Here is a 22,767-nt window from a genome sequence, read left to right as displayed (position 1 = left end):
GTAAATAGATAATTCATGAAAATCATACTGTCACAATTACCATCCAACATCACCTTGATCTTTTATATTTTCAGTGAATGTACATTAATAACATATGGGTGACATGATGTATTTAAAATGTAAAATTTCATCATTACTCTGTGTAAAACTCTTTATTAAAAAAAAAGAAAAAAAGCAAGCACCCTGAACACCACTAATTATTTGATGGTGATATTAATGATACTGACATCCTCATACGGCTTGTCTGTTTTTGGGTTGACTTTGACGTTAGAGATCCTCTGAACGACCTCCATTCCTTTCGTGGTCCTTCCAAACACCGTGTGCTTGTTGTCCAGCCAGGGCTGTACCAAAGAAGGAGGAGGGGTGGTGGTTAATTTTTTCCATCATCCTTATGTGAAAACAGCAGGACTTGTGGACTGTGGTTCCTGGGTATAGCGGCAGAAAGGGCTTACGGTTGGGACGACAGTGATGAAGAACTGGGAACCGTTGGTACCGGGTCCACCATTGGCCATGCTAAGGGTGTACGGACGATCGTGCCTCAACGTTGCATGAAACTCATCCTCAAACTCTCCACCCCAGATGCTCTCCCCTCCCATTCCCGTGCCGGTGGGGTCTCCTGTCTGGATCATGAAACCCTGCGGAACATGGGTTCCGTGTGTGAGTCAAAATTCCTGGTTAACATGACTTCAGGCTGGCAAGGATAACAAGACCCCTCAACATACCTTGATAACACGATGGAATATGTGACCATTGTAATAACCATTTCTGCTGTGGACACAGAAGTTTTCCACTGTCTTTGGACACCTGGCAAAAAGAGAATGCGGTAACTGAATTTAAGCAGAAAACATCAGATTATGTTTGAACAATATCAGGCCTAAATTTTTAAGTAAGAACTGTGGTTCAATCATGCAAACTTGGCACAGGCTACATACTCCACTGGGAAGAGTTTCAGGTGAACGTCCCCCATGGTGGTGTGGATGATGGCGCTGTCCGACACTCTCTTTGGGCCCTCGGCCTGTGTGGCGGCCATGACCTCCTCCTTGGATGGCTTTTCGTTGAAGATGTCCCTGTCTGAATCGGCACTCTTGGTATCTTCTGGTTCCCTCTTAGTAAACTGTCACACAAAAGCAAGAAAGCACAGTTTACTACACCGTAACCTTGTATGAAAAATGTACCCATCAAATTATTGTACTGCTAAGCACAAAAACTCCAGTCAAGCCTTGACACACTTCTTGTGGCATCTAGCTGGTTCATTTCGGTAAAATCTACTCACCAAGTAGAAGCGGTTCTTCTTGAAGGCTGTGCAGAAGATGGTGGGGTCTGGCTCGGAGCACTGCAAGGCCGGGTTGTCAGAGGCTTTCATCTCGATGGTAGGCGCCGTCTTGGTGACCTTAGCGATGCCCTGAAACAGGCTAAGCTGCACCACGCGGATGTTCTCCTGCTTCCCCAAGATCCGGACACACCTGGATGGAGATGAGCCATCAGCCATTGTAGCTTCTCCTGTCGTTCTCAAGACAGACATCTAAAAACCTTGTTTCACAACAATTCAACTTTAAGAACCAAAACTGCAATATGGCTGAAAAGAAAGAAATGGAAACTAGCGCAAAAAAGGCCGCTTTTCCATTGCACCTGGTAAAGTACTTTCTCTTTTGCATTGAATTCCAGTTGAGTGCCAGTACCAAAAGTGTCAAACCAACTGGGATACTTTTCTGGTACTTTGGGGTGCGACTTTGTCGAAGTTTTCTTGTCGATTGGTTATGCAAATAGCCTAGTCTCTGAAACGCAATACAACCGCCAACTTGAAAAAAGTGGCAACCTCAGAAAACAGACAAAGTAAAACGATAAAAGTAACAAATAATAGATGTGAGAACCAATTAAGAGACTCAAGCTTAACTTGCAATCTGGCAGGAACAACAAATAGCAAGAACTGAATGGCATGACAAGAAAAAAGTATGTTGTATAATATACTTGAACAGCACAGTATTAAAACATTTCCCAATATCTTGTAATAAATATTTGGATATTTATAAAATGAAAGAATTTCTCACAAATCATCTAGGACTGATTTAAACAGCAAGGATGAAAATAATTATAATTGTCTCAGAGAGCGCATGCATCACTCATGCAAAAGCAGTGGAAGTAAACGGTTTCTTTTAAGCATATACTACAACCTTGAAAAGGAATAATCATTAAAATTGCAAAACTTGCTAAGTTTCTCCCCTCCCCCTATGAGTTTGTGAAAACATTGTAGCGAAACAAACTCCCTGGGCCATCACGGCCATACAGAATCGATGGCAAGAAAAATCTAGCTGACTAGCCATGTAAGAATTGCATATGCATAACATGCAATGTTAGGATTAATATCGCACATTGTCCTGCCCTATAATATTCGGTACAAAACACCCCGCCTCCTGTTACGACGTCATTCAGGGCCCGTACCAGTTTATAGGCCAGTGGAAAACCAACACCTTAAAGTACTGTACTTTCATGAAGTACCAAAAGTACGGTACCTGTTGCAGTGGAAAATTGCCCAAGAAGGTGCAAAATTCCAGAATGGTCAATAATATTTTCAGAAACCATCCTTACATGACGCTTAAAAAAAAAAAATGTTAAAACAGGAATCAAATGGGCTGGTACCTGTTGGTCTCCACGTTGATGACTTTGATGCCGAGCATAGTACCGTAAAGGACGAAATGTCCTGTCTCATCAAAGATGATGTTAGTCAGGCGGATGGCATCCACTTTCTCCAGCTCCCTCTCCACAGCCATCCGCCGTCCGAACTCCATGTCGGGAAGCTGCTGTCTCATCTGTTGCAGCTCTGTAAACATCTGCAAAAGTGGGACAGAAAGATGAGAATTCAGAGCAGGAGAAAGGATCATTCAGCCAGAGACAATCAGACAAACCTGTCACTTAATTGAATAAATAACCTAACATGTCAATGCTAAACTAGCGGTCACCTACTGAAATGCAGATCTCTAATCGTGTGGACCCATATAACCCTTTTCTGACTACATTTAATGCAGCAAGAGACTCAAAATCAAAAGTTGCATATGCGAATTAACTTAATCAGATGTCCAAAGTATTGAAGATTTGAAATGCCCTTTAATAAACATTTTCACACATATCTCCATATCAGTTTTTTCCCCTCAAAGAACTGATATACATGTATTGTGATGCATTTGGCACGTTCATGATCATAGCCGTTAAAATAAATAAAAATTCCAAAAAAAATAAGAATTCCACAGTGAAATAACATTTTCAAATGAAATCAAAGACAAGGACCTCTTTGTGCATGAATGTTCAATGCGTAATGCCATGTTTGAACTTACGGTCAAGGATTCATCAAACACTCGCATTAGCTTCCCAGTCAGGAAGCGGAAGATCCGGACTTTGCGGTCGGTTGCGATGGTGGCCATCTTTTTGCCGTCAGGTGAGAAGGCCAGGCTGGTGGGGTATGTCTTGCACTTGGCGAACTCGTACAGGTCCGTGTCCGTCTTGTACTCCCACTGCACGTGTTTTGGAAACTTGAACTCGCTGGGAAGGCCAGTCCAGTACTCCAACATGCCACCCTTGTCAGCGGAGACGATGACCCGATACCGGGCATTGAGCCGGATGTGGGCCAGTGGGGAGGAGTGCATCTTGTCGAAGGTGTGTAGCGGCTGGTTGCCTCCCCTCCCATCATAGACACAGATCTTCCCCGTTGATTTTTCTGAACAGGCCACTGTGGATATAGCATCTCCTGGATTGTAGATCCACTCACACTGGCCAGGGTGGAAGCTGGAAGAGACAGAGGATTATGACCGAGACCCTAGAGACTGCACCCCTTTAACATATGGAAACTCAAAATATCCGCCCCGGTCAGTCGACCCCCTACCCCATCCTGAGCATGTTGATCATGTCGAAGTTGACAACGTCAAAGACCTTCATAGCCTGGTCGTCCCCCACGGTGCAGAGGAGAGCCCCTTCAGCGCTAACAGCGATGCACTCAATCACTCCTGTTGGACAAAGCAAAATATTCACACTAGGGATAGATAGCTGTGGACATCTGAAATAACTTTATCACACACACATACACACAGAGTAAGGAAAACCCATCAGCTTATACAAAATAAAAGTTTCAATACACTGACAGTGCAAAAAAAACAACACTTCAAAATGAACAGTCCAAGAAACAATTTTAGAGCATGTTAACAGAACACATTTCAGAACTATTTTTACTCAGTATCTCAAATTCAACTATACCAACATTGCACAAAGTACAATTACTGACACAATGAAGTTTGGCATCTAATTCAAAAGTGCAGTGTAACAGCCCAATTTATGAAAGATCCGAAAACATATATGCTGATAACATTGTCCTTGCTAAAGTCTCTAATACTTCAAACACTAATAACGTGTCAGTATTAGCATATTAACGCTGTGAATATTTCCAAATCTTATCCTTATATAAACATTCAAAAACACTTCTCCCACTTTGCTTAAATATCAAATTAACCCTTGGGAGGGAATATTTATCATAAAAACCTCTTAATGTAAGTTGTTTCAAGGACTGTACAGAAAAATGGCAGGAATGGCTATACAGACCGAGATGGCTGCGGAAGTGTTTGACAAACTCTATTCCTTCATCCTCCTTCTTCTTCCAGAACTTCACGTGGCCGTCCTGACTGGCTGTTAATATAAACTCTGTCCTGTAGATGAACAGCTACAAATGGGCACACTTCCTTTCCACCATGACGACACAGCTTTAAGTTAATAATAATAATACCATGCTACCATTTTCGTTAGTACCCAAGTTACCCAAAACACAGTTACAGAGTGAGCAATTCTTTGTTACTATTCTACATCAGAGGTGTCTTAATTTAGAGTCCCGTAATTTTAGCAATCTGTAACCCTGAAACAGTTGACAGTGATGTACAAGATCTTCGGGACTAAGCTGGGGATTCCAAGGTTCAGTGCCAACTAAAACAAGCTCATCCATGATACAGCAGTACACTGGGTGTACGATACACTTATCACAGATTACAATACAACACATTACTGTCCTGCATGACAATTTCACTCACAGTTAAATAGCCTGATTTCACAACACAAGCTAAATCTCCTGATGCAAATATTCGCTACACTGTTAATTATCACAAAAGGTTAACGGCCAATGTGTATAATCACAGACATGTCAATAAACTGCTAAAGTGTGGTACTTCATGCAGAAGCCTACTTGGAGTTGGCGATGAGTTATCACAGAGAGAAACTCTTTATTAACGGTGGTGTAATTATAACACTTACTTGGAGCAGGCGATGTGCGTGATCACGTCCCTGTGCATGTAGCTGCGCTCGTACATGGCGGCAGAAGGGAGGTTGTCCAGATACACACGTTCATACTCAAGCACTGCAGAAACGCAAAGCAAAACGCCACTTTACCCACCTACATAACGACCGTGTCTGTGTGCGAGCATCTTTTTCTCCTCTTTCCGCGTCTTTGCTATCGAGCTGATTAGTTGGATTACTTGTAATAATACCGAACCAGTAAATAATGCTCGCCTTTTCTTTTTTTCGGCTGCACAGCTTCGCTGGGCATGGGTCCGATCCACTCATCGTCTGCAGCATCATCTCCTTTTTCCTCATTCACTTCTGATTTTCTCTTGCGCTCATCAGAATCCGCACTGGACGCCATGCTTGTTTTTCAGGGTGAATCACTACTACCGGTGCTGCTACGAGACGCCAGGAACCGCGTAAAGCCGTGCATTTTCATTGGCTGTCGCCAACAATCTCAGCGTTTTTATTTGCCGGTCTTGGAGGGACGGGGCGGGGTCTGGATATGACTAGTTTTGGGGCCGTACAAAAGGGCAATATAGGTGCTCACTAGTCCCCTACTAAAAAGATGCGGCACCGGTTTCGGCACCTCGTTGGTGGAAACGAGGCGTAGTGCAGGTCGAGTTTTTTAGCTAAAAGATTCGTTCATTTCCTGCACACTCCGTGTAAAAATGTAATTACACCAGTTGGTATTTAATACGAGCATATCCTGCTTGTCCTGACAGTGGTTTAATTGTACATAGGCATGAACGAATTACGCTATTGTGGATATATTGCGAATGATTCCTAAGCAAACTATTATATTCTAAAATCCATTTTTTATTTTTTAAGGCTGTAACTAAGATTTAGTTTAATGGGATACAGTAAACTAGGTGGCAGTGCTATTAAGTTTACTAGGTGCTTTTATACAAAGCAACATGCTCCTTTGAGAGGGTAGTGTCAGCTCGTCCCTGGAGCAATTAAGGGTTTTGCTCTGCTGATCACGGGATTTAAACCAGTGACCTTCTGAACACAAACAGTGCCCTGACTCACTAAGTAACACATAATTCCCATATATTGTTATCCTGTTTCCGTGTTAAGTGGGTTTCCTCCCACAGTACAAAGACATGCAGTTTACTGATTATCTGTCCACCCCCCCATAGAGTGTGTGTGCAGAGTGTGCCCCATGTCCTTTCCAGAGCCCTGGCCAGGATAAGTGGTTAGAAAATGGGGATGCTGTTTTTTTCCATCCAAAGTGATGTTTTCTTCCCATCAGACACATGAGTAATCCATGACATGCCCACAAGCATTATTCAATACAACACCCTTTTTTATTGAACATGTGAATTAGTTATTACACTGGAAGCAAGCATTATTAAGAGGAGCACTTTTGGAGGCTTAGCTAAAAGGTTGCTCCATTGGCAGTAGGACGTACCTTTATAGAACCCAGCAAATCCCACTTCCCTGATGATATTATAATCATCATTTATCATAACATATGATTTAGTTATTACACTGGAGGAGAGTATTATTAAGGGAAGCACTTTTGGAGGACTTGCTAAGAGGATGCTCCAATAGCAGGAGGATGTGCCTTTCTGGAAACCAACAGATCCCACCTCCCTGATGACAGAGCCCTCTACACCCCTCCTCTCTAGTCAACACAAAGGACCTACCAGTACATGAAGCTTCAGGCCACTGCTACTTTCTTCTCACGCCCCTCGGATCCCGTCTCTCTGCTGCAATGGCCAAGCCTCACGATATCTGCGAGGGATACTACAGCGTGGATGCTGGCTTCGTGGAGCGCTTCTCCTGCCCAGCCGACCCTGAGAGACTCGAACTTCTCTACTGCTGCGGGTTTGAGGACATGAAGTATTGCTGCAGTGAGCCTGGAAGCTACTTCCCCTACAAGTATGCCTACATGTGGAGCCTGAGGTGAGAAGCACCCTGCACATTTGCATCTTGCTTAAAAGGTTATAAGGAAAGAGAGAGAGTGATAGAGAGGTCTTTGGAAAATGATGCTCGCAAGAAGGCAAATTGCTCTGCCTTGGGAAATGATGAAATTACATTATATTCCTTACTTTTACCTGCTCTCATGATGCTTTTTTCATCATTTTATGTTAAAGGCGCCCATGTGTCTTTGAAGAAGGACTGAAGTTTCAAACACTTGCTGAGAACAGAATGTTTTTCCACAAGGTCAAAGATGAATTAGTCTGATGCAGTTTTCAGAAGGCAGTTAGGAAATAATGGATGGATACAGGTCTTTCATCTGAAGATCCCCGTGTTCTAATCAAGGTCTGTCTGAAAAGACCTTTTAGCTCCTCTCATTTGAGCATCAAAATAATGGTTTGGTAGAGACCATTTGTGGAGCAATTTATTTTCTTTTTGAGATCATGAAAGTGGGTGAAAATCAATAAAAACCGAACTGTCAAAGTTACGTGAATGAGACGAATGCAGTATGAACTCTTAAATCATCTATCGCCTACTAGAATGTGCAAATGACAGTAAAATAATGAAGAATATTTTGTAGGCTTAATCATTTGGTAGGTCAGTCTTGTGATCTGACTCCTCAGATTAGTTTTAGGTACAAATGATGCATGTACAACATTTCCTGAGTTATACTCCATTTTGTACGGAATGACATTAAGAAAAACCTAATCAAACACTCTTAACAGAGTAAATATAAATTAAAATTACATTCAACGTGCAAATCATGCTAAGTTACAGCACCTACAGTTATGACAGATTTTATACCTATTTAATCTGAAATCATTGATTAACCTGTTTGGTTGTCACTATATTATTAAGGACTTCATATACGGCTAAACAATATTTAACTGTCAGTTATAATTGTGATTAATGAGGAATGATTATTGCTTCTATTTTCACAATGGCTTTTATACCAGGCCTAAAATAACACAGATTAGGCAGAGATCTGGCTAAATCCTTGATGCCCAGCCCATGATCTGATGCTTCTGTTTCAGCGTTGGGGCTCTTGCGGCGCTGGCCGTGGCGGCACTGGTCCTCCTAGCTTTCGTCCTCAGTGTTTGTAGACTCTGCTTCCTCTTCCTTCATACTAAGCCCCTCCCATCACACTCAGGGCTGAAGTCACGCCACCTGGAAAGCTCCGGAAGCCTGGGTAAGCACCCATCTCCATCCATCAGGCTATACAACGGTGTATTCCTCAGCAGGGTAGGGATGTATGCCTGGGTCTGGAAGGCTGTGGGTTTGAATCCCATGATGATTGGTGTAATCATATCAACACTGGGCTCTTGCACTATCATTCTTGCACTGATGATCACCTTGACCTAAACAACTTTTCAATATATCAATCATTTCCACAGCATCCATGGATGCACCCCCTACCTCTGCAGTCCTCACTATTGTTCTATTATTTTGTGAATCTTATGTTTGTATTTGAACTACTTGATGCCTAAAGTTCCTTTGGATCAATAATGAATGAATGAATCCATCCATCCATCCTTGAGCGAGGCTGTTAACTGCTCCAAGAATGCTGACTGATGCTGCTTTCTGACCCCAATGTTTCCTAACTTTGGACAGAAGCATCTACTTAATGCAAAGTAAAATTGAACCAAAAGGTTCACAACAAAAGACGACGACTGTCAGTACAAACAAACCAATGACCCTGAATCAAAATGCACCCACATTTCATTTATATTTTCCAGTACAGTTCCTATATTTGAACTGTCATCCAGCACTGGCCATGCAACAAACCCATAACCGAGTCATGCTTACCATTTTAAGCCATTCAACTGTAGAGAATGTGCTACAGAAGTGCTACAGAAATCAAATGCATCGTTACTATTATTATTAATAAAATGAAAACACAGAAACTCGTTTCACTTTATATACAGCTGTATCGTCTCTGGATTGTTCCTAGGTGCACCCAGCATTGGGCATGCAGTATCTCACCCAAAGACTCTCTCTTCTGACGTAGCTTTCAAAGGAAGCCTGATGAAGAACGAGGCCACAGGTCAGACACCTACGGAGGAGCAAGGGCCTTCAGCCAGGAGGGTGATCGTATTTAAAGACGACAAATCCACCTCCGTCGGATCAATAAAATTAACAATGATATAAGGGATTTTAGTTGTAAATGTAATGTTATGATCTCATGACCCTGATCAGGAAAAGCGGTTAGAAGATGGAAGGAAACATCACAAATTTCTGCAAAGGAAAACCAACCTGAATTATCATATATCTACAAAGTGGCTGTGTTGTAATGCTCTAATAAACTATATAAAATATCTTACTATACGACAAGCTGTTATTGTGATAATTATATATTTCACAGAATCCGTCTGATCACAACTGATCTACTGATATGGACATAAGAATAAAATGAAAATTATTCACTATGAGCAATTTAAATTACTATAATTTCCTGCTATTATAACTGCTAATTTTCTAAAAGCAATTTCAATACATAACTAACACATTTAAACCGAAACCACACAAAAAAGCACATGGGCCCGCCTCACCCGGTAACAACTTGTTTTTTTTCTCATCGAGACCCAGAGAGCAAGATGGGATTACTCTGATTGTAAAACAACTTTGATTCATCATTGACGTATGGTGAGTTTTTCCAACACTAAAAATGAGATATTGAGTCAACACTGATATTGCTAAAAAATTCAACCTTGAATTGATGCTTGCTCAGAGATGATAAATCAACATTGATATACAGTGCCTCTTTTCACCATCAAAAAAAAGATGAAGAACCGACATTGATATTCAGAGAAATTTCAAAATTGAAAAGCATCCATCCAGAATCTGTGTACGGAATGACTATTCAGACAACAATATCTGCCATCAATGGAAGTTATTTTCTTACTCACCTGGTATTCAACATGGGTTTGCTACACCCGCAGTGTTTTTGGGTTTTTAAAATAAAAATATGACGTTTTTATGGGTTTTTTATTGTTGATGATGATGTAAATGGTCTGGTGGGATTCGAAGTATCTTTATTTAGACTGAAACCATCAACAGCAAGGAAAATGTTGCACCGAATTTCAAATAGATGTCGAGTGTAAAAATGCAGCTGTGCACACGCCTTGGAAATTAACCAGTCCTGAGAAGAAAAAAATTATGTCGGAGGATCGAACCCTAAGGAATGAATTCATTACATGACACACAAACTAGAAAAGTAAACCTAACAGTAAGCGCAACACATAAAATCTACTAAGCAAATAATTAAGATGGAAAAATATCTTCAGAAGGTCAGCACATTTTGCAGAAAACAGTGTTTCATATTTTAAACGTACAGCACGACAGTTTTAAACGTACTCCACTGTTATCAATAATTCACAGCGTCCGCATAGCAGGCCTGTGATATCAGGAAAAGGGAATGCTGTGTATATCAAACAATTGCACCACTGTGGCTCAATCAAACATGATAAAACAAGAAAACATGACTCTCCGGTGATTTAACAGTATGCAGTTTAAAATGACAGAGCTTGGCTGCCGAAGGGGCACTTCACGCACACCTTCAGTCGCTGTCCCCGGAACTTTCCGACGGCGACGAGCGTCCGCTCTGTCTCTTCTCCTTCTTCTTGTGCCGTTTCTCCTTCTTCTCCCGTTTGCCCTTCTTCTTGTGGGACCTTTGCTTCTTCCTCTTCTTGTTATCCTCCTCGTCTTCATCGCTCGAGGACCGTGATCTGATAAGGGATTATTGCATACACTGGTAGGCCTACACAAATACATCACAAAGAAAGATTTATACAGTACTTTCGGGTCAAAGTAGCCACACAATGCATTTAAAAGGTGTTACTGATAGCTGGCTGGCATGACAGATGTACCACCTGTTTGATTCTTAGGATGAGCACTGAAAAACCAATATATGGCACTATTCAATGTGCAGGACATCATCCAAAATGCATTAGAACTACAGTAAGGGAAAATTTTATTACTGTGAACTCAGATCTAATTATAAAAAGCAACCAAATGACATACTATAGCCACAACCCTGCTGAGCTTATGTGGTCGGCTCCTCAACTCATTTGTCTGGTTAAGTGCTACTATGCAACTACAATATTATTATTTTTCTTTTAAGATGCTTTCAGTGCCTTAGTGCACTGCATTTATTTGTTCACTTATCGTTCACCTGCCGCTGGGTGGTTTAGCCAGTTATATATGGGGGAAAAAATGTGGAAAACAGGTTGGGGACTTTCCCGCAAGCACATTTTGTCATCTTATAGGGCAAATGCCTAACTCTGCCATCTTTCCAGGCATCAATGAACCTGCAGAACAGGCAGCAAATACACTGGACCTTTATGGCAGGCAATTTAGACCGAAGACGAAAAGAAACACAAAGGCTCTGAGGTCACAGATGTTTGGAGCAAGCTACAGATGAGTCAGCCACAGTTATTGTATGGCCCTGGTGGCACTAAAAGCCCACCTCAGAAAAGCTCTTAGTGGCCCAGAGGTAACAGCCAATCCAAGGTCAAATCACAGCAATAGTATATGTTACCCGAGCACACTGAAAGTCTTTCAGAATTTTTTAAAACTAAATATTTAGGGGAAAAACTCTAATTGCATGTAAGAATTTCATAGTACTTGATACATGACAATAAAAGCCTTTAACTGTATTAAAATAGACAATAACAGTGTGGTGTTACTGGAGTTTTCTATATTATGTCACACTCAGGTACCCAGAATCCAGGAACCAACATTGTGCCATTTAAGGTAATGGTCTCTGCCCAAATTCAAAAGGAGCCTTCATGCAGCTGGGTCAGAACGAACACATAGACCACGGGAGCCTCGAGGAGCACATTATGGATATCCATAATGGATGACACACTTATGTAGATGCACACACACATATGGACATGCACACAGCAGAGACAACTAGTGTATGTGTTGGATCCATCCCAATAAATCCACTGGTGGTATTTTCAGGAAAACCGTGACGGCTAACTCAGATTACCTTTTTTTTAACTTCTTGTGGGATTTGTCCCTCGATTTCCTTTTCTGTTGGACTTTCCTCACCTCGCTTTGGGAGCCTGAAATTGTGAAATTTGGATCACTGTAACTCCAAAGTTCACGCTACACCAATCACACATCTTCAGCAGTACTCCATGAAGTCATATTGAGGTCACATTGGGTGCTGGAAAAGAAAGCTTGAACTCACATATACTGTTTCATTATTTGGCACAAATGTAGAAAGCAGCTGTGAACAGAGTACCACCAAACAATATCAATTAAAGTATCACTCTGCTAGAAAACATATTTTAAACTATAACAAAACTAAAAAGCAGATACTTTGACTCTCTTTGCAGTTATCCATCTATCTTGCAACCACTTATCCTAAGCAGGGTCATGGGGAGGTCTGGAGCCTATCCCAGGCAACACAAGGCAGGGATGCCCCCAGGGGGGTGTTCCATGATGCAGGATTTCTTGCTTAGCCAGATTACTTGTTAGATTTAAGGTAGTCTGTGCTAAATTAACTTAATCTTCATTCACTTACATTTAGCTCATACTACCTTATATCCAACAAGTTATCCGGCTAAGCAATATATCCTGCTTTGTGGAATACCCCCCAGGACATGATGTCAGCTCATCAAAGGGCATCTACATAAACAGCATCACACACTATGCACATTTTAAAGATATCAGTTAACTTACTGTATATTTTTGGACTGTGCGAGTGCCAAGAACAAAACCGTGTATCATAGGGAGACCATACAGGATTCATACCCACAACTCTGGATGGGTGAGGAAACTGTGCTGCCAAACGAGCCATTGTGACACCCTGTTTACAGTACTGTTCCCTTCAAAATTCCTGTCATTAAAATTGATGTTGAACTGAGAAACTTTCCCATGCTAACTTACCCTTGGTGTTTGGGTCACCTGGTGTCCCATCATTCTGCTCTTCATCTTCACTCTCCTCAGTACTTGTGCTACTCACGTCGAGGACGATGTCCTTCCTGGGATCAACCCTGACAAAGTTCCGACACTCGAAGGTCAAATGTCCAGCTGGAAAAATAAGGTGCCACTTTAACATGGGATCTACTGGCTCAGTAGATACGTCAGCATAATAACAATGTGGCCACAACCTCTCCTCAATTCTCAATGTCTCCCTCATTTATTTTAAAGTTAAAGAATAAAGTTTCAATCACATTGAACACAATAAAATGCATGTGTTTTTGGAACATATTTATTTATGTGCAACCTAGGGGTACAGCAGGAAATCCGGTAGCGCACACCCTAAAGTAGTACCAAGACACACACACAAGCTGTGATTAATACACGTGACCTTTAATGCGTTTTAAAAAGATGCGATTACAGTAATCATTTAAAGATGAAGAATGTAAACAGGATTTCTTACGATAACCACACTTCTTGCATCCTGCTCTGATGTTGTCCTTATTGGGTCCTACAACGGAAAGAGAGGCGATCAATCTACTTAAGGGGTAAAACAAGCTATGCACTGTATTAGCGACTGGATGATCGATGAATAAATGGGAGGTCAGTCACATTTAATGTTTATTGTTAGTTATAAAATAAAATATCTTCAATTACGTGGAAAAAAACACTTAAAATATGATCAATTTAAGAGCATATTATGATGCTTAACGCAAGTTTCATGTAGCCAACCGACTGCTTTCAAAAGCAAACGCCACGTGCATACTGTCGGCAGAACCGTAAAATAAAAAATATTTAAGAAATTTAAGCTGCGAACTAATACACGAATTAGTATAACCGAAATAAGTTATCTAGTACAGTATAGAAAATTCTAGGACTGCACCGTTGCTAATTCAATGCCACATGCTAACACTCGAACTACTGAGAATTTTTATATTTCTATCATATGCAGCTACTTCTCTGAATGATCATATGGCTTAAAGCATCGTGATTTTGTGGAATATATTATACCTGGCAAAGCCATAGCGATACAGAATTGCTGCACTTTCAAAACTTCCTGAGCTCGTCAGTAAATATGGACCGAGGGGAAACAAACAATAATTCACATAATCGACCCGTTTCACGGCTGGCAGTGATCTTCTGCATTTTACTTTTGTATGGATAAAAAAAAGTTATTTCAAGACGTGCACACTTGAGAGATTTAACATTTCTATGTCCGTTGTCTTTGTTAACTAAAAAGCATTCACAAAACGAGGTGCTTTTTCTGTTATGGCAGGTCAAAATCTGTTGTTTTTGATAAAACGGTACGTCTTTATTTTACTTTGTAATACCTTTAACGTAGAGCTTCAGTTGAAAAATAATTAACAGTTAATTGTATTATGTGTAATTATTGATGCATTCATTTGTTAGATTTAAACTTCTTTATAATAAAAATAAATTAAAATAATTGTGATAATGGTTATCATATATTATTATATAAATATTGAAAATATTTCAATTAGTAATCATTTTTATGTATATCTCCGATAGTTTATGTAGATACGTAAATATCTGTCTGAAGTTCATCTCCAAGTCTACAAGTTTATTATAATTTGTATTCTTGCCGACCTTGGTTTTCAGGGACTACATAAAATGTAACACCATGAAAACAAGATAAACCAATAGTATATTTTTAGAGGGGGGTACATCAAATTAATAACTCATTCATATTTTCTAATTTGATGAGAAATAGTTAATAATTAAAAACATTAGATACTAGTACCTAGTTAATGTTAGATATGTATACGTGTAGTCTGTCTGAAGAAAGTTTTACTATTTTAAGCCTCCCCTCTACCATAGTTTCACATTGTACACCTTGGTATTGCTACAACATGGCGGCTTTATTCCTATAATCAAATGCCTCTTTTTTTTAGGAAATTCGTTTAGTGAAGGAGCGTAGCATAGACTTAAAGTGTTCATTAATAGCTGCAAATTTAACATATTTATGCGTAGTTTTGTTTACGTTTCTAGGAAGGTAGTGACAGTTAGACGCAGACATGAGTAATATATACATTCAGGAGCCACCCACAAATGGCAAGGTAGGCGGCTTGCATTTTCCAGCATCTAACATAAAACACGCGCATTTTTACTTATCAGTACAGTGACGATTATTCAAGTAAGATATTTTATCAGCGAATTGATTGAGTTTATTAACAGCCATAATGGTAACTGAAAAGGCGATACAATGTGCGGCAGTGAAATAAGGTTTACGGTGTACTGTAGTTTAAAAAACCTTTAACGCTGTTTAATGATACTGCAGGTTCTGATAAAGACGACAGCTGGCGATATAGATGTGGAACTCTGGTCCAAAGAGGCACCAAAGGCATGCAGGAATTTTGTCCAGCTTTGCATGGAAGGTAACTCGTCCTGAACTTACAATCTGAATCTCTATAATCTAGAAAATGATTACGTTGTTTATGGATAGTACTTGTACCTGGTGGTCGAGACAATATTTTAACAGTTCACTTTTCTAGGTACATTATATAACCACGTAGGTCAGTGGATATTATTTGAGTAAAAACCGAAACATTATTGCCTGACTAAGATGTCAGGACATAGTTCATTTTCTATGGCAGCCATGTATGATTGTTTTATAGATACATGGGTGTATCAGTATTGTCAACTCTCGCGCATCTGGCGTGACACGCAAGAAATCTTACGGCAAATGTATGTTATTCCATTATAAACCTATAATTAGCTACATCAAAAGCCTTGGGTAATTTGCAAACTCTACAGACTATTTACAAGGTAATAAAACTGTTGCATACATGTAAAAGCGTTGCGCATGCATGTGTAGACATATGGAATTGAAAATCTCACTTCAGCCAGCTGACCAAAGCTGGCAACCCCGGTATGTACACTGACTGGCCACCTTATTAGACCTACCTGCTTATATAAACAGTGAATCATGTGGCTGCAGCTGAATACATGAAGTATGTAGACGGGGTCTCGAGGTTCAGTGTCTTTGCATCTTACATTGTCATGGCTCAGACGCCTGACCTCAGTGCTTTTGAATGTGGTGTGGTTGTTGGTGCCGCACACGGTGGTTCCAGCATCTCGGAAACTTTCACCCTCCTGACATTTTCACACGATACCGTCTCTTGAGTCACGAAGAACGATATGCACAAAAAACAATGAGTTCTATTGCTAAAACATCATGTCAATAAATGGTAAGAGGAGAATTCCTGACTCATTCAAGCTTATCAGAAAGACACAAGGGCAAAAAGAACCAGCTCAGTACTAATGGTAAAGACGTCCTTAAAAGCACAACCTGTGTGCTACATAGGGGTACCTAATATAATGACCCACCACCAGTGTATGCTTGGGACATTTGCTTAATTCTATAAAAATGTTGCAAATTTATTGCTTTCATAACAAACGCTTGTTGACAAGCAGACAGCTTCCTCACAGATGTTTCTTTTTCATTAAGTGCCATTTTTTTGACTGACTCAGTTCTGGGGGGTATTTTTCATACGTGTAATACCCGTTTAGCCGGATGTAATTGTTGACTATTTAGCATGATCCTGGATCTGTCAGTTTTCTGAAACTCTTGCTGGATGTGTTGTCATAGCAGCACATCCAAATCCGCAAACCTGCTCAGAGCAGGTATGTTCTACGTAAACAAGGATTAGCTCACACACTTAATCAGTGTACTTGCATGGAAATCCGTTTAGTCATGGCCTCACCATTCATGAATTAGCAACCAATTCGGTGCACAAATTATAAGAAGAGAATTTCACATAGAGAGGGTTTTGCACGATCGGCAAGATCCTTTATTGCTCCCGGAGGAAATTCTTTTGGAAAAATACCACTTTAGCCAAGGGAGAATATTGTACCTCAAAGATTTATTAGCACCTTATATTCAAAGTCAAGCTAGGCGAAGTATATATACACGTGTGTGTATATATATACCCTCACATGGTTGTATGCATGCCTGACAATGTCGGGGCATGGTCTTAATGAGACCATGGATGGTGTCCGGAGGGATCTCCTCTCAGATCTAGACCAGGGTATCACTGAGCTTCTAGACAGTCTGAGATGCAACCTTGTGGTATCGGACGGACGAAACATAATGTCCCAGAGGTGTTCTATTGGATTTAGTTCAGGCGGGCGGGGGGGGGGCAGTCAATGGTATCAATTCCTTCATCCTACAGGAACTGCCTACATGCTCTTGCCACATGAGGCCAGCATAGGGTCTGACAATGGGTTCAAGGATTTCATCCCGATACCTAATGGCAGTCAAGGTGCTGTTGTCTAGCCTGTAGAGGTCTGTGCATCCCTCCATGGATATGCCTCCCCAGACCATCAATGACCCACCACCAAACCGGTCATGCTGAACAATGCTGCAGGCAGCATAACGTTCTCCATGGCTTCTCCAGACCCTTTCACGTCTGTCACGTGCTCAGGGTGAACCTGCTCTCGTCTGTGAAAAGCACAGCGTGCCAGTGGCAGACCTGCAAATTCTGGTATTCCATGGCAAATGCCAATCGAGCTCCATGGTGCTGGGCAGTGAGCACAGGGCCCACTAGAAGACGTTGGGGCCTCAAGCCACCATCATGAAGTCTGTCTCTGACCAAACAATCAGAAACATTCACACCAGTGGCCTGCTGGAGGTCATTTTGTAGGGCTCCAGCAGTGTTCATCCTGTTCCTCCTTGCACAAAGGAGGAGATACCGGTCCTGCTGATGGGTTAAGGACCTTCTACGGCCCTGTCCAGCTCTCCTTGAGTATCTGCCTGTCTCCTGGAATCTCCCCCATGCCCTTGAGACACAGCAAACCTTCTGGCAATGGCACCTATTGATGCGCCATCCTGGAGGAGTTGGACTACCTGTGCAACCTCTGTAGGGTCCAGGTATCGCCTCATGCTACCAGTAGTGACACTGACCATCGCAAAATGCAAAACTGTTTGGGGATTCACCTGTTGGTAATTTCATTAACACCGAAGCAGCTGAAACTGATTAACAACCCCCTCCGCTACTTAACTGACCAGATCAATATCCCAGAAGTTTAATAGACTTGATGCTATATTCTGATTAAAAAGTGTTCCTTAAATTTTTTTGAGCATATATAAAATACAAGGTAGCAGGATAGTAGGATTAAATGGCATAAATGAGTGTTCAAATACATCCATCCATCCATCCATCGTCCAAACCGCTTATCCTACTGGGTCGTGGGTGGTCCGGAGCCTATCCCGGAAGCTATGGGCACGAGGCAGGGAACAACCCAGGATGGGGGGCCAGCCCATCGCCATAAGAAAATATGAGAAAATTATTAAAATTTTAGGTTGCGGTTATAATTATTTTAATGTTTTAATTGGTGGTGTTAGTGATCCTAATGGTCTGTGGGTAGAATATTCTCCTCAGTCCTGTCATAAGCACATAAGACACAACAAACGTAGCACAGGCTATACACAGCACATCTCTGTAATGTGGTAACGTCATTCCACTCATAGTCTGTGTTGTTGTTCTTATAGGTTATTATGATGGGACCATATTCCACAGGGTGGTGCCGGACTTCATCATACAGGGGGGGGATCCTACGGGCACGGGGTCTGGTGGGGAGTCTGTGTACGGACATCCTTTTAAGGTGAGAGCGCGTCATAATCATCATCATCATCAAGGGTTCCCATGGGCTCGGAGTTTGGCAGGGAGTCTGTGTATGGGCTTCCCTATAAAGTGAGAGTGCATCATCATCATCAGGATTTGAGTGTTTTGCTTCTGATTTACACGTCAGCCAGACCCCCCTCTCCTTTTGTGAGGCACAGGCAAAATGTTCGTATTAATCAGTTTTTAAATGGATTTTCCTGACTTACTTTATTGGACCTCAGGTTACAGTAATGACATTGATGGTTAGGAAGAACCGGCTGTTTTTAACGCAGAATCGGCCAAAAGCGTGGCACACATCATTCAGAGAAGGAGCCACTGGTTTGTAGTGTTGTCACTTCAGGCTGTGTCACTCTCTCTCACCCCCTTTAGGATGAATTCCATTCCAGGTTGCGCTTTAACCGAAGGGGCTTGGTCGCCATGGCAAACGCGGGCCCCCATGATAATGGCAGCCAGTTCTTCTTCACTCTGGGTCGCGCTGACGAGCTCAATAACAAGCACACCATCTTCGGGAAGGTAGAATCCTCCTGGTCCGAGGATGCAGGATTCCCCATGGTTGCTTTCCTGAATTATCAGTGCTTGGTTCACCTTTCATGATATGCTAAGACATTAGCATCATGCTAACTGCATCATCCACCACCATATCTGGTCAAGTCAACCATGTTCGAATCCCTTCTTTCCCCACAGGTGACCGGCGATACCGTGTACAACATGTTGAGGCTGGCAGAAGTCGAATGTGACCGGGATGAAAGACCCCTGAACCCGCACAAGATACGTTCAACCGAGGTGCGTCTCCCAGCATGGAGAACATGTCCGCCGGCCTCAATTAGGGATGCAAATGCGAAAGCGCATGCACCTGTATGTGACTCTGTGACACATCGGTGTGTGTGAATGCACCCATGCAGGTCCTGCACTGTCCCTTTGACGACATCATTCCGAGGGAAACCAGAAAGGCGAAAAAGGAGAAGGACAAGGATGACTCAAAGAAGTCCCAGTCCAAAGCGACCAAGTGAGTATGCGTAAGAACCCAGGTCATCCCAGGGGAGCGAGGATCTCTGGGAAGAGAAGGGGGGGATGCTTGGTCTGGATCGGGAAAATCAGGGGATGTGCTTGAGGTGTTGAACTCATTTTTGACTTCAACTTGGGGTCCCAGACCTTGTGGCCCCGGTGGGGGTTGCAGTGTGAAAGTGAGAATGTGCTTGTGTCCCACCAGGAATTTCAGCCTGCTGTCTTTTGGAGAGGAAGCAGAAGAGGATGAGGAACTAGTGAATAAAGTCAGCCAGGTGAGGGCGCTTGGAGGGGCTCGAGGTAACATTAATCAGCTATACTGAAGTCAGCCAGGTGAGGGCGCCACAGTGGTGCTAGGGGGGAGGTGAGGTATCATTAATCAGCTATACTGAAGTCAGCCAGGTGAGGGCGCCACAGTGGTGCTGGGGGGGAGGTGAGGTATCATTAATCAGCTATACTGAAGACAGCCAGGTGAGGGCGCCACAGTGGTGATCGGAGGGGCTCAAGGTATCATTAATTAACTATATTGAAGTCAGCCAGGTGAGGGCGCCACAATGGTGCTTGGGGGGGGGGGGATATCAATAATCAGCTATACTGAAGTCAGCCAGGTGAGGGCGCCACAGTGGTGTTGGGGGGGAGGTGAGGTATCATTAATCAGCTATACTGAAGTCAGCCAGGTGAGGGCGCCACAATGGTGCTTGGGGGGGGATATCAATAATCAGCTATACTGAAGACTGTTAGATGGTAAAACAGCTGTGCTTAATGAACGTTTAACTAAGTAAGATGAATCAACTTTTGATGAATCAAATTTTTTATGTGATAAAAGAACAAATAAGATTATTAAAATAACCATAATGTGAGACAACAGAAATAAAGACACACAATATGAGTAACTATGTTTTCAGTATTTGCGTTAAGCAGTTTGTGGTGGTCAGGATGATATAAGATGTGCATGTGAGAGTACCAGAACATTCCGCAATATGGCTGGGGTTTCATCCTTGAGGGTGCTTGCCTGCGTTTCATATCATGGCCCTGGCTGCTGCTTAATGCTGAAATGCAAACCTCGCCTTTGCTCTCCCTCACAGACCATGAAAGGGAGAAGCAAGAGCAGTCATGACCTATTGAAGGACGACCCACGCCTCAGCGCCGTGCCAGCAGTCGAGCGGTAGGACTGAGCCCCATTTTGCCACACACTCATCCGCGGTCTACTGCAGGACTAGGATTGGGCACATTCTGGTGACACTGGGTACCTGGGCCCGGTTCTGAAGAAATCTGGATGCCTTATACCATGGCTTATGCTGTGTCACTCAGTGTTAACCTGTGCTAATGGTGCGTTGGTTTTTCTCGAGGAACTCGGAAATTCTGAGTTCAGTGACATCACGTCCGACAATCTCCCGTTTGAGCTACCACATCTCGGAACAAACATGGCTGCCTCCATGAACATGCTGCTGTGTGTTGTTGCTTTATATTTTACCAGATTTGGAGTGAGATTATTTTTTCTGAGAGACAAACAAACAAGAAAGACGAACTAGTTGAACCACATTAAAAGGTTTATAAAATATTTTAGTACATTCGTAGCGATGCTCTTTTTTCGAGAGGCAAACAAATTATAAACAAACCAAAGACACTAACAGGTCTGGTAAGAATCTGATATTGCATGCTAGGATACTGTTTACGGTCACGATATGGTATTCTCTAAGTTTAACACGCGCAATTACATTTATAACTGTTAATACATTTAACAAAGTAAACATTTTAAACGATTTATAAAATAGAATTACTGTTGAGTGTGTAAGCCACTATGTTAAAATTACGTCACAGGGGCAACTCGGACAAGAAAATTCTGTCTTACATCAATGTCATAAAAGAGGCGTGTTTCCGAAGGGAAGTGACGTTTTTCATGTCGTTTCGTAACGTTTTCATCCGAGTTCCATCTCGGAGAGAAATAATCAAACGCACCATAAAGCTCTCAAGACTGTCGTTAATAGCAAATGTTAGCATCATGCTAACTGCAATGCAAACTGTTGTTTAAATTTTTGAAGCGCCGACTAATATTCCTTTGAATTTCTCTTCAGGGATGAATCCAAAAATGCAGCCAAACGGAATAAGCAGGTGGGAGATGGGTTCTGGATGCATTATATATGTATAGATAAATACTTCTATTTATAGCGATATTGATTCTTGTTCTGACACTGTGCTCATATTCCGTGAAGGGAAGCGATGACGAGGGAGATGACGATAGCGATGAGGCGGGGCAAAGCAGCCACAAGAAGCCCAGGGAAGAAGTGCCGAAGGTCGAGCCTGGCGAGGAGGATCGCGGGAAGAAGGGCAGTCGCAGGTGGGATGCTGCTAATGCGGGGGGGGGGGGGGTTGGCTAGAGCTGTCATTTTCCAAATGTTTTCACTTTTCTGAATGCTCAGCAGGTGGCAGGATTGAGTCACTGGGAACTCTTGCATATGCTGGTGGTGGGGAGACCAGATTGGGGTGCAGTGCTTGGATATAAGCAGAGATTTCTGCACGTCAGAGTGATGGGGTAGTTTGGACATAATGAGAGCTGATTTCATCACAGCCATTCATTTGTGTCCCCATTGCCCGGGTAGCATTAACTCTCCCCCGTTGCTGTGCACCAAAGGTGTGTACATACCTGAGATAAATTTTGGCATTGTGGGGTGGTGCAGAGAATCGGTCGATGCATTGTGGGATCTCCTTCGATGCCCCTTGTTGCCTTTGATGCTCTTTGTTACATGTTCCTCTATGATCTGTGTCTTTGCCTCCTAAGGACAGGATGAGTAGCAGATAGCTGTAGCATGTGCTCGTGATCAGAAGGTCGCTGGTTCAAATCCCAGGGTCTCCAGAATGGTTTCACCTCGACCAAGGCCCTTAACCCTAATCGCTCTAAGCATTGACTGACTTTCTTAAAAATGTACGTTGCTTTGGGTAAAAGTGTCTG

At 42.2% G+C, this 22,767-nt stretch overlaps 4 protein-coding genes across 9 annotated transcripts in view; 2 read left to right on the top strand and 2 right to left on the bottom strand.

Moving 5' to 3' along the window:
• Positions 1-36: 36 nt before the first annotated feature.
• Positions 37-5,735, bottom strand: ppwd1 (peptidylprolyl isomerase domain and WD repeat containing 1). The gene is made up of 11 exons (XM_049019577.1): positions 5,539-5,735; positions 5,284-5,386; positions 4,585-4,688; positions 3,875-3,995; positions 3,330-3,777; positions 2,638-2,828; positions 1,274-1,463; positions 933-1,114; positions 723-804; positions 453-635; positions 37-341 (listed from the first exon to the last, which is right to left on the bottom strand). The coding sequence occupies exons 1-11, from the start codon at positions 5,669-5,671 to the stop codon at positions 198-200; spliced, it is 1,881 nt and encodes a 626-aa protein (XP_048875534.1). The 5' UTR covers positions 5,672-5,735; the 3' UTR covers positions 37-197.
• Positions 5,736-6,954: 1,219 nt separating this feature from the next.
• On the top strand, positions 6,955-9,384 carry LOC125746380 (protein shisa-like-2B). Its single transcript, XM_049020309.1, has 3 exons — positions 6,955-7,221; positions 8,271-8,425; positions 9,245-9,384. The coding sequence occupies exons 1-3, from the start codon at positions 7,031-7,033 to the stop codon at positions 9,382-9,384; spliced, it is 486 nt and encodes a 161-aa protein (XP_048876266.1). The 5' UTR covers positions 6,955-7,030.
• An 867-nt stretch (positions 9,385-10,251) lies between these two features.
• On the bottom strand, positions 10,252-14,286 carry srek1ip1 (SREK1-interacting protein 1). Its single transcript, XM_049021051.1, has 5 exons — positions 14,179-14,286; positions 13,631-13,678; positions 13,135-13,278; positions 12,230-12,305; positions 10,252-10,961 (listed from the first exon to the last, which is right to left on the bottom strand). Exons 1-5 carry the CDS (start codon positions 14,189-14,191, stop codon positions 10,793-10,795), a joined length of 450 nt encoding a protein of 149 aa, XP_048877008.1. The 5' UTR covers positions 14,192-14,286; the 3' UTR covers positions 10,252-10,792.
• Positions 14,287-15,025: 739 nt separating this feature from the next.
• The window catches only part of cwc27 (CWC27 spliceosome associated cyclophilin), a 47,794-nt gene continuing 40,052 nt past the window's right edge, over positions 15,026-22,767 (top strand). For all 6 annotated transcript variants that reach the window (XR_007398824.1, XM_049019489.1, XM_049019488.1 and 3 more), the window contains exons 1-10: positions 15,026-15,245; positions 15,467-15,563; positions 18,680-18,792; positions 19,182-19,325; positions 19,497-19,595; positions 19,715-19,818; positions 20,023-20,092; positions 20,903-20,982; positions 21,893-21,929; positions 22,031-22,155. Coding sequence is in view for 5 of the 6 variants with exons in the window: in XM_049019489.1 (XP_048875446.1) it covers positions 15,204-15,245; positions 15,467-15,563; positions 18,680-18,792; positions 19,182-19,325; positions 19,497-19,595; positions 19,715-19,818; positions 20,023-20,092; positions 20,903-20,982; positions 21,893-21,929; positions 22,031-22,155 (911 nt within the window). In the remaining variant the exon portion in view is untranslated. The remainder of the gene's footprint in view (positions 15,246-15,466; positions 15,564-18,679; positions 18,793-19,181; positions 19,326-19,496; positions 19,596-19,714; positions 19,819-20,022; positions 20,093-20,902; positions 20,983-21,892; positions 21,930-22,030; positions 22,156-22,767) is intronic.

The sequence above is a fragment of the Brienomyrus brachyistius genome, chromosome 7 (genome assembly GCF_023856365.1).
Source record: "Brienomyrus brachyistius isolate T26 chromosome 7, BBRACH_0.4, whole genome shotgun sequence".
In the NCBI taxonomy this organism is placed as follows: domain Eukaryota; kingdom Metazoa; phylum Chordata; class Actinopteri; order Osteoglossiformes; family Mormyridae; genus Brienomyrus; species Brienomyrus brachyistius.
This window is presented reverse-complemented; position numbering and strand designations above follow the sequence as displayed.

What these genes read in the sequence shown, in the direction of transcription:
- ppwd1 (XM_049019577.1), bottom strand. Translation starts at nt 5,671, where the DNA reads ATGGCGTCCAGTGCGGATTCTGATGAGCGCAAGAGAAAATCAGAAGTG. An exon ending in ATCAACGTGGAGACCAACAG is followed by an intron (nt 1,464 to 2,637) that starts GTACCAGCCCAT and finishes ATCTCCATCCAG; the next exon opens with GTGTGTCCGGATCTTGGGGA. An exon ending in AGAAGAACCGCTTCTACTTG is followed by an intron (nt 1,115 to 1,273) that starts GTGAGTAGATTT and finishes TTTGTGTGACAG; the next exon opens with TTTACTAAGAGGGAACCAGA.
- LOC125746380 (XM_049020309.1), top strand. Translation starts at nt 7,031, where the DNA reads ATGGCCAAGCCTCACGATATCTGCGAGGGATACTACAGCGTGGATGCT. An exon ending in GCCTACATGTGGAGCCTGAG is followed by an intron (nt 7,222 to 8,270) that starts GTGAGAAGCACC and finishes CTTCTGTTTCAG; the next exon opens with CGTTGGGGCTCTTGCGGCGC. An exon ending in GGAAAGCTCCGGAAGCCTGG is followed by an intron (nt 8,426 to 9,244) that starts GTAAGCACCCAT and finishes CTTCTGACGTAG; the next exon opens with CTTTCAAAGGAAGCCTGATG.
- srek1ip1 (XM_049021051.1), bottom strand. An exon ending in AGGTGACCCAAACACCAAGG is followed by an intron (nt 12,306 to 13,134) that starts GTAAGTTAGCAT and finishes TCACAATTTCAG; the next exon opens with GCTCCCAAAGCGAGGTGAGG. An exon ending in CACAAGAAGTTAAAAAAAAG is followed by an intron (nt 10,962 to 12,229) that starts GTAATCTGAGTT and finishes ATCCCTTATCAG; the next exon opens with ATCACGGTCCTCGAGCGATG.